Here is an 11,171-nt window from a genome sequence, read left to right as displayed (position 1 = left end):
AAAAAAAAAAAAAAAGAATAAAGACAATCTACAGGCTTGGGTTAAAAATCTTTACAACCTATCAAAATAACCAATAAGGGCCTAATATTTAAAATCAACAGAAAACATCTACAAGTTAATTAACAAAAAGACAAGTAACACAATAAAAATCTGGACAAAGGACATGGACAGATAATTGACTAAAGAGAATATTCAAATGTCTAACAAATACATGAAATGTGCTTGTGTCATCAGCCTTCAGAGAAAAGCAAATCAAAACCACAATGTGCTACTATTTCACTCCCACTGGGATGGGTAAAATGAACACAGCCCCCCAAAAATACAGGAACCACAAACCAGAAATTAGTAAATGTTGGAGTGGGTGCGGAAAAATAGGAACCCTTATCCACTGCTGGTGAGAATACAAAATGGTACAGCCATTGTGGAAAACAGTCTAGTGGTTTCTCAAAAAACTAGAGGTAGAGCTGCCACATGACCCAAAAATTACATTTCTAAGTATATACTCTATGGATCTAACAGAAATTATATGAGCAGACATATGCACACCTATGCTCATTGGAGTCCTGGTGGGAATTGCAAAGTCAGTTTGAACTGTAAGGCTGGCAGTTCAAACCCACCAACCGCTCCTTGTAAACCCTATACAGGGTCACTATGAGGCTGAACCAACTCGACAGCATGTAACAACAACAACAGTTGTCAGACTGGTACTTTATAAAAGTCAAGAAGACAAAGTAAAGTATTATGAAATGTGTGAAGACCTGGAGTTAGAAAACCAAAGGGGAAGAATATGTTCATTTCTCAAGTTGAAAGAAATGAGGAAAAAATGTATGCCTCAGGTTGCAATATTAAAGGAATGTTGAGTGTGTTCTTCCCTTTTGTTTTTCTAACTCCAGGTGTTTGCACATTTCATTATAATACTTAATTTTGTTTTCATTTGAAATTTCTGTTCAGCTCTTTTACTTCCTCATTTCTTCTGTTTGCTTTAGCTTCTCTATGCTCAAGAAGTAAGTTTCACAGTCTCTTCTGACATCCATTTTGATCTTTTCTTTTTCTCCTGTCTTTTTAAATGACCTTTTGCTTTTTTCATGTATGATGTCTTTGATGTCATCTCCCAATTCTGATCTTTGGTCATTAGTGTCTAATGAATCAAATCTGTTCTGGAGATAGTCTCTAAATTCAGGTGGGATATATTCAAGGTCATATTTTGGTTATTGAGGACTCTTATTAGTCTTCATCTATTAAGAAAACAAGGTCACTGTTTAATTCTAGAAGACCCCTGTGCAGTGGTATACTAGTAAATGTTTAACAATCAAGTCAGGGTGTGGTTGTGGTGTGGAAGAGGGAAGCTCTGATTTGTAGCATTTGTCAGTTTACATGGTATAAATACCCACATCACGACCAACTTCTATTAGTATGATATCAATGAACTGGAGTTGGGAAGGAATGCACAAAATCAGCTTGTGTGAAGCCTCCATCACTTCACTGCCTCTAAGGATCCTTAACCCAGCTACAAAGTTTGATTAATACATTGTTTATCTTTATAATACCTAGAACAAATCATTCACTAACTTAAAAATAACTGTATTTTTGAAATTTTATTTCTTCAGTTAATTCATTCATGAGAAGTAATAAAATACTGTAGCAGAATTTGCAGGCTATGAAACAGGTCCTAGTCATTTTAGGTGGGGAGGGGGATTTCATGGTTTTGTGTAGAAAGTTAAGCACATTCTCCTTTATAACTTTCAACATTGTCTTTTACCAGCTATAGATCAGGATAGGTTGTAGCTAATTAACACATATGGATCTCCTTCCATCAGTACTCTTCTTACTAATTCTAACAAAGTCTGATTCAGGACTGTGTAAAGAAATTATTTTAGAAATTGTTATTATTGTTGTTAAGTGCTGTTCAGCCAGTTCCAACTCACTCATTGGTGTTGTTGTTAAGTGCCATCAAGTTGGTTTCGACTCATAGTGACCCGGTATAGGGTTTCCAAGGAGTGGCTGGTGAATTTGAACTGCTGACCTTGTGGTTCAAATCGACCTTGCAGTCTAGTGCTTTATCCTACAGTGCCACATTACGACTCCCTTTTGGAAATGAAAGGACTAAATAATGGACTAAAATTCATTTCTGGGATGAGAGAGGATCTAATAAGCAAAGGATGGCCATGTTAAGCCTACTATAATGTAATGGATCAAAAACAGAAAAATTGAAGGCAGTAGGAGATAACCTTTTATAGGGTGCCAGTAATAAGACTATCAGGCATCCTGGTGTGGCACTGCAGGATAAGTACTGAACCACAAAGTCAGTTTGAACCATAAGGTCAGCAGGTCAGACCCCCCAACCACTCCTTGGAAACCCCATACAGGGTCTGTATGAATCTGAACTGATTTGACAGCACTTAACAACAACAACAGTGGTGAGACTGGGGCCTTATAAAAGTCAAGAAGACAAAGTATTATAGTGAAATGTGTGAAGACCTGGAGTTAGAAAACCAATGGGGAAGAGTATAATCAGTATTTCTCAAGGTGAAAGAGCTGAGAGAAAAATAAGTGAGCCTCAGGTTACAATATTAAAGGATTTTATTGAATGATACATGAATCAAAATAAGATGGAAGGTATACACAGAGTAACTGTACCAAAAAGAAATAGCTGATGTTCAATCATTTCAAGAGGCACTATATGATCAAGAACTGATGGTACTGACAGAAGAAATATGTTGGAAGAAATACAGCCAGAATGTTCCTTAGAAGCCTTGGTGGTAAGACTTTGACTCTCATACTTCAGACCTATTGTCAGAAGGGACCAGTCTCTGGAGAAGGACATCATGTTTGGTAAAATGGAGGGTCAGTGAAAAAAACGAAGACCCTCCCCCCAACAAGATGGATTGGCATAGCAATGGGCTCAAGAATAACAACTGTGAGGTTGGCCCAGGACCGGGTAGTGTTTCGCTCTGTTGTACATAGGGTCACTAGACGTCAGAACCAACTTGACAGCACCTAAAAGCAACAATAACAACAACAATACTTGTAATAATAAAAATCTGGACACTATCAAATGTCCATCAACAAGGAACGTATAAATTGTATATATCCAAACAATGAAATATCACTTCACATGATAAAAGCATGAACTTTTGAAATAAGTATCTATGAATTCCAAAACAAGAGAGTTTAGTGGAAAAAGTTAGACAAAGGAGTACATACTATATGATGTCATTTATATAAAATTCTAAATATGAAAAATAGTCTCTGGTGTTAGAAAGTAGATCAGATATTGCCTGGTACAGCATGAGACTGGAAGGATGGATTGCCAAGGGGTATAAGGAAAATTTGAAGGTTGAATATTCCCATTATCTTGATTGTAGTGATCATTATGAGTGTGCACATATTTTAAAATATCAAATTGGACACTTTAAATATGTGCAGTGCATTGTAAAGAACAATACAAATTCAAAAACAAGTAACAAACAAAACAGAACAAAATTTAGGGGAAGACAGAGTTATTACCTTCATATTATCCAGCTCTTGAACTTCATGTCTAGGAATTTTTTCTAAGCGAGCTGCTTTACTCAGAGCCATTGCTGTTACCATCCCTTTGCAACAACTGAAGGGAAAACACACACACATAGCATGACCAATTTGTTGTTGGTCTCTCCTAAGTGTTTCAAATCCAGATTTAGTGGAAATAACATAACACTTCATCTACTGCCTTACCAAAAAGAATAATTTTTCTCTTTCCCAATTTCTCACCCTTGCCCTCTTCCTCCCCCCACCCCCCATTCCTCTTTCTTGGCCACAGATAACACTGATTTGATATATATTTTTAAAAAATTGTTTCAATTGGTGTAAAATTCAAAGCGGCAATTCCCTTCCCTAGTTAAGAAATTACAACTTTTTAGACCCTATTATTATTTGACAAGAATCTAGCTTTTCATGTATAAGGGTTTGACTTTGTCTTATTAAAGAGATGTTTGGGCTGTATTTAGTGAGGGACCTAAAACATATATATATATTCAACTTTGCATGGAATTACACAGGAAAATATGTTTCTTTTTTTATATATAAGTTTCTTAATAAATGTTATGCAGTATATGCAAAGGAGTCCTGGCATGGCACTGTTGTATAAGCACTCAACTGCAAGGTTGGTTTGATCCGTAAGGTCGGCAGTTCAAACTAACCAGCCACTCCTTGGAAACCCTAAACAGGGTCACTATGGGTCATAACTGACTCAATGGCACTTAACAACAACAAGAAGCATGTGCAATGGAGAGTATAACAGCTGAGGACTCTAGACTCATGCAAAGAGAAAGGCTGGGTACTGACACACAGAGGTTGGCTTGCAAAATGCATCCTTTGGTTGTTTAAACAGTTGTATATTCCTGCGTGTTTTTGTGTACATTACGGGAGAAAGGGGAGGGAATGGAGGCAAATACTGTTGGCCAATGGTGCACGGAGGGGATTGTAATCATTGCAATGAAGCAAAGTACAATTAGTTGAGTGTAAAACCAATTGTTTGCAATTGTAAACTATCACCTAATTAATAATAAAAGCTCTCTATTAAAAAAGAAGTATATGCAAGATGTCTTGGTATGGCACTGTAGGATAAACACTGAACTGCGAACCCCAAAGTCCACAGTTCAGAGGCAACTCGATGGCATTTAACAAGTATGTACAAAATGAAAATTATATATACAAGTCTTTTTTGTGTTTTACTAATTCTTACCCTCCGCACAGCAACACTTCCATCCTACCTATGCTAACATTATTTTCAAAATAATTCTGACAAATTGTCACATTTCAAATGGGTACAGCACTGAAGCTAGTTTAATAATCAGACTAATATTTATTTAAGGGTTTTTTTTTCAGCAAGCCTTTAGCGTAGCTTTTCCAATGCCTTTCTCTTCTCTGCTTTATGTCACATTTAATCTTCAGAAGGGAAACAATAAGTAACTAGATCATTTTACCTGCTCAAATAGCTGGAGTACTGAGCCAACTTTTTTGTCAATCCAACTGCATCTAGCTCTAACTTTGCGATTCCTATATCTTGTGTCTCATCACTTTCTTCTGTGGCCACTGGGAAACTGTCTTTATCAGTACAGTTAGGTACCATTAAAATGAGCAAATTTACCATCCATTGAACCATAGCTATATGCAATTCATCCATCTGTTTAAAAAAGTAATACAAATGATTTTTTTTAACAAATCAAACAGTAAAAACTATACCAAATTTAGAAACAGAAATGATCATGCCTGTGTCTAACTTTCAACAACATTACTTGACACTAGAGGATAAGCACTGGACTGCTAGCCATAAAGTCAGCAGTTCAAACCCACCAGCCACCCTGGAAACCCTATACAGGGCTATTATGAGTCAGAACCAACCTAATGACACTTAACAATAACAACAGTTCTTAAAGGAGCCCTAGTGGCACGGTAGGTTTTCTGCTGAGCTGCTAATCACAATGTCAGCAGTTCAAGCCCATCAGCTGCTGCCAGGGAAAAAGATAAGACTGTCTACTCCCATAAATATTTAGTGTTGGAAACCCTAAAAAGCAGTTCTCCTCTGGCCTATAGGGTCACTCTGAGTGGGAATCAACTCAATGGCAGTGAGTTATAGTTCTTAATGAAATTAAATCATCATTACCCAGCTAGTATAACAATATAATCTCCATTATATTGTTTGCATATATGTATCCTATGTGAAGTCTTTTTAAGGTACAGGCCATATTTTATCCCTCCATATCACATTTTCCTTCCTCACTATACTACCTTAAATTACTCTTATCCTCTTCTTCAGATTGATCAAGGGTATTAAACCATTAAAGCCTCAATCCCCCAATCATGTACTAAAGTATCCCAGAGTGCCACAGTGAACTCACATATATGCCATGGATTTCAAATTCTCAAGGAAACTACAATGAATACTCAGCCTCTGTTAGGCTCGTCTTGAACCTGACAGCTCAGTCCACATGTGATGCACTACATCACTTTGATAATTTGGCTTTATTGGTAGTTGCCATGCTAAAACCAAGTACTGTGTGAAAGTCAGTGTGGAACAGGAAATGAGGCTGGTGGTGTCTAAACTGATTCCAAGGTTTAAGTAGTTGTACAGTGCCCAACAAACCAACACATTTCATTAGTAAGTAATTTTGAGTATATGACAATAAAAGAGGTTTTTCTTTACAGTTTTACTTTTCCAAACAGTTTTTACTATGTTGTTGTTTCTGTTGTTGTTAAGTGTCTTCAAGTTGACTCTGACTCATAGCAGCCCTGTATAGGGTTTCCGAGGAGTGGCTGGTGAGTTTGAACTGCCAACCTTGCAGCTCAAACCAACCTTAAGGTCGAGTGCTTATTCTATAATGCCACACTATGTTGTTAAGACAAGAATATTTATTAAGTTGTTTGAACTTACTACTTAAACCAAGCTGTATTTCTTTTGGCTCTGGAGTGCCATGGAGACACTGAGACATGAAGGACACTATGAATTGAGAAAGTTTCAGAACCTCTACATTACACTGTTTGCTGAGGATTAATCCAGGAAATGCGGTAAAATTTACAAAATGCAAACACAGACACACCACACTCTTTGAATGCCCTACTCCCTTCCTCTGGTGAGTTCTTAAGTATTCTTCTAAGTTTAAATATGATCTACTGTGAAGGCACTTTTTAACTTCCATGGGCATTAACTTACTAGGCCCTATATTCCTAAAGTATTTTGTATATATCTCCATTATATTGTTTGCATATATGTATCCCATGTGAAGTCTTTTTAAGGTACAGCCCATATTTTATCCCTCCATATCATAAATATTACTTAACAGAGAGTAAAATTTAGTAAATATTTGTTGAATGAACAAATAGAAATCAAAGTTTGTTACCCAACTGGTACTAAAATCCAAACTTCCTGTATCTTAATTCAGAAAGAAAAGTTGTTAATGACCTAATGTAATGTCGATTGGTGCACTTTATTCCTGAATTAACACATCAGGAAAAAAAGCAACCCTTCCTGAGGTTTAAAAAGACTGCTATCCTCTGTCACAAGTCAAAGAGATTTGTCCCACCTATTTCACTTGCCATGTCCCAACTGCTTCTCAAAGTAAATCAATTCCTAATGGTTCTTTCATGTACCAATGACTTCAATTACACTGTCATTGAAATAACTCACTTTTGCTTATACATAGTATTAATCAATCTTTAGAACATCTTTATACAATAAATAAATGCTATCTTCATTTTAAAGCTATAGAAAGAGACCAAATGGTGTAATCCAAGTCATGCAATAAATCACTGTTGTTAGCTGCTGCTTGGAAGTTTTCAAGTCACGGCAACCTTGTGTCTAACAGAAGGAAACACTGCCCAATCCTGTACCATCTTCATGAACGTTGACAAGTTTGAGTTCATTGTTGTGGCTAGTGTGCCATCTCAGCGAGGGCATCTCTCATTTTTGCTAACCCTCTAACTTGCCAAACATATCCTTTTTGGTGATTGGTTGTTCCTAATGGCAAGCTCAGAGTAAGCAAGCTGAAGTCTCTCTACCTTCACTTCTAAAAACAGTCTGTTTATTTTTCTTCTAAGACTGATTTGTTCGTTTTTCTGGCAGGCTATGGTGTATTCAACATTCTCTGCTTACATCACAATTCAAATGCGCCAATATTTCTGTCCTTTTTCTTTGTCTAGCTTTTGTATACATAAGAAGCAAGTGAAAAGACCATGACTTGGGTCAGGCATATCTTAATTGTCAAAGTAACATTTTCTTTTTTAAACTTTGAAGAGGTCTTTTACAGCAGATTTGCTCAATGCTGTATGTCATTTGATTTCTAGACTGCTGCTTCCACGGACATTGGTTATCGGTACAAGCAGAAAAGAATCCTAGACAACTTCAATTTCTTCTTCAATTATTGTGATACTATTTTTTGGTGCAAGTGTAACTTTTTTTTTTTTCACATTCACGTGTAATCCACACTAAAGGCTGAAATCATCAGTGCTCACCTCTGTGAGTAACTGCTTCAACTTTAGTTTTGGCAAGCGAGACAGTTATATTGTAAATTATTAATGAGTCTTTCTCTAATCCTAAAGCTATATTCTCTTCATATAGTCCAGCTTCACATGTAGATTGAACATGTAAAATGAAAAGGTTCAACTCTGCCACTCATCTTTCCAATTGAACCATGCAGTATCCCCTTATTCTGTCTGAATGACTGCCTCTACAAATTCCACAGAAGCAAAATTAAGTGCTCTGAAATTCCTATTTTTCATGTTATTCATAATTGGTTATGATCTATATAATAATGCCTTTGCATAGTCAATAAAACACAGGTAAGCATCTTTCAGGTTTGGGCTAGCATCCACAGAATAGCTATAGTGAGTGGAAGAAATGACAAAGTAAAAGAATTAAGCAGAAGACTTCAAAGGACAGCTCTAGAAGATAACACAAAATATTATAATGAAATGTGCAAAGACCTGGAGTTAGAAAGCCAAAAGGGAAAAACATGATAAGCATTTCTCAAGCTGAAAGAACAAAAAAATCACAGATGAAAAAAAAAAAAATTAGATAAAACCAGGGAGAGGGACAATGATAAAAGAAAGAGTCTACAGAGTAGTAAAGATCACGAGAGAAAAACAGAAAGGAAGAAGTTGGAAAAGAGAACTAGAAGGAAGAAAAAAATGAAAACAGAGGCAGAAAAGATAAAAAGGAAAAAGGGAAGAAGAGAAAGGCAGGAGAAGAGAGAATAAACAGAAAAACAACAAAAGGAGGAAAAAACAAACAAACTGCAGTTGCTGGACACAGGGAGAAGAAAACTTGGTAGGAAGGGGTAGGGTGGTGTTCCTGTTAACCAAGGAATTCATGAGGTGGTTTAAGGAGGAAAGAGATGATAGAGGAATTTCCAGCCCTAATTTTTGCCTTAAAGTCTACTTTTTCAGAGATTAATATTGCCACTGCTGCTCTATGATTGCCATTTGCTTGATAATTTTTTTCTATGCTTTGATTTTTAGTCTATATTTGTCTTTGTAAGGTGTGTCCCTTGTAGACAATATATTGAAGTATCCTGTTTTCTTATCCATTCTGCTCTCTGCCTCGTGACTAGCGTATTTAATCCATTTACACTCAGTGTAATTACTGATATGGTTTCTTCATTCCATGTAATTTTCCACGCTGAGTTCATTCTATTTGTGAACTTTCTTTTTTCATCGCTGTTGTTGTTATACAGTATATCTTTAGATTTTTCCTCTTTTTCATTTTGATGTGAAGGTGTATTCATTTTCTTTGAGGTTACCCTGTAATTTATTAATTTCTTCCTCAGTTTAAAACAGTCTGTTTTATCTCAAAATTTACTTTACTTCCTTGTCTCTTGAAAGTTCTGTATCTATGCTATGTTCTCTTTTTGCTTTGTACTTTTTTCATTATAATTTGATATCTCTGGACCTCTATTTTCAGTCTTTAAACACTTCTGTATCTGAATTGAGCTCTGGGTAGTGCTGTCAGGTATGTTCTTGTCAGATTGTTGTCTGCTGTTGTTGGTTCTCAGTTAAAAGAACAGTCTTCAGTATATTTTGCAAAGTTGGTTTTATTAAATATAACCTTTCATTTCTGTTTACCTACAAATGTTCTTCTTTCACTGTCATATTTGAAGGACAGTTTTGCTGGATATATCATTCTTGGTTGACAATATTTTTCTTTCAGAGTTCTGTATATATAGTTCTATTGTCTTCTGCAGAGAAATCAGAGCTTGATTTGATTATGTTTTGGTGATTTGGGGGGAGAAGGGGGGTTCTATCTTGTTTAGTATTCTTTTGTCTTCCTAAATGCAAATTGATCATTTTTCATGATGTTAGAGAAAGTTTTCTTCCAACAGCTTTTCAACATTTTTTCTCTGTGGCTCTTATTGTCTTTCCCTGTTCTGGAATTCTAATCACTCATAAGTTATTCCTCTTCATGGTATCCAACATAAATCTGGCTTTCTTTTTATTTTTTTCATTCTTTTCTATGATTTTTCTTCTAGTTTACTAGTATTTGGGCTTCCATTGATTCACATCTACTCCTTTTCCATTTCAATGCATTGTCCATTATGAAAGCTTAGAATTAATCTTCTGAATCTCTTTTAACAGATTTTGTATTGTTTCAAATTTTTCATTTATTTTGAGTTTGTTCTTGTAGTGTTTTCCTGATTCCTTCTAAATATTTTTGTGTGATCTCCATGCTTTACTTGATTATTTTCTCAATCTGTTGAAAGTACCTAAATATCACTCCTTTGAATTCTTTCTCTGGTATTTGTATTACATTTTCTACCTCAGAAACATTTACTGGCTCTGAATCTTGAACATTTGTTTGAGACACTTCTTTTTTCTTGAGGTGAACTGAAATTGTCTGTTGTCTCTGAGATATGGTGGTGTCATTGTATATGTATTTAACTGATGATTATACAATCATTGGTATATTCTTAGGTTTTCACCAACTGTGTCCTTTAGTTGGTTGGTTGATTGGTTGTGAATTACCTCCAGGCAGATATAATTAGAGAATAGAAGTATATGCCCAGTCCTCCATTCACCATTGGTGAGGTTCAGTTTAGGATGGGTTTGGCCGATGTTGGTCCCACGTTTCTCTTTGGAAAAAATTTGTTGGTGCTAGGGATTAGACAACCCTCTAGGCAACTCATATTCTCTGCTTTCCCATCACTGTCTCCACCACAACTCCCTACAGCTGCTTTTATTCTAAGATTAGTACCGATAGCCATTATCATGTCTGAATCTGCATCTCTATCAACAGTGGGAAAATGGCAACTTGAGAAAGAAGCATATTTAAAGAAAAAAAAAACAAAAAACAATTACACTGATGAAGAAAAGATAATTGACAAAATCCAACAACTACTCCTAATACAAATAGACACACGATAGTTTGGGTGTTGGGGAGTGCAATACACAAGAAGGAAGAGGGAAATGGAAGAACAAGGAGGATGGGAGAGCAGTTAGGCAGGTTTGCATGGGCTAAGTGGGACAGAGGTAGTGATGTATGCTCAAGCTTGGAACAACAAGGCTCAAGGATTCAGGGATTGAGGCATGGTTTGAATGGGTAAAAGTGGAGAAATAATGTTAAGATGCTTGGCTGTCTTTTGAATCTTGGTTTCCCTTGCCTGCTTGAGGCGGAGAGAATGGGGGAGAGAAAGGAATAGTTA

The 11,171-nt window shown here is 36.2% G+C and overlaps 1 protein-coding gene across 1 annotated transcript in view; it reads right to left on the bottom strand.

Moving 5' to 3' along the window:
* Nucleotides 1-11,171, bottom strand: part of AXDND1 (axonemal dynein light chain domain containing 1) — a 176,494-nt gene that overhangs the window by 65,865 nt on the left and 99,458 nt on the right. Inside the window, exons 15-16 of the mRNA XM_006867105.1 lie at nucleotides 4,965-5,164; nucleotides 3,508-3,604 (exon numbers count right to left, since the gene is read on the bottom strand). Of these exons, the coding sequence (XP_006867167.1) occupies nucleotides 3,508-3,604; nucleotides 4,965-5,164 (297 nt within the window). The remainder of the gene's footprint in view (nucleotides 1-3,507; nucleotides 3,605-4,964; nucleotides 5,165-11,171) is intronic.

The sequence above is a fragment of the Chrysochloris asiatica genome, unplaced genomic scaffold (genome assembly GCF_000296735.1).
Source record: "Chrysochloris asiatica unplaced genomic scaffold, ChrAsi1.0 scaffold00100, whole genome shotgun sequence".
NCBI lineage: Eukaryota > Metazoa > Chordata > Mammalia > Afrosoricida > Chrysochloridae > Chrysochloris > Chrysochloris asiatica.
The sequence above is the reverse complement of the archived record's forward strand: the minus strand, read 5'-3'. Positions and strand labels throughout refer to the sequence as shown.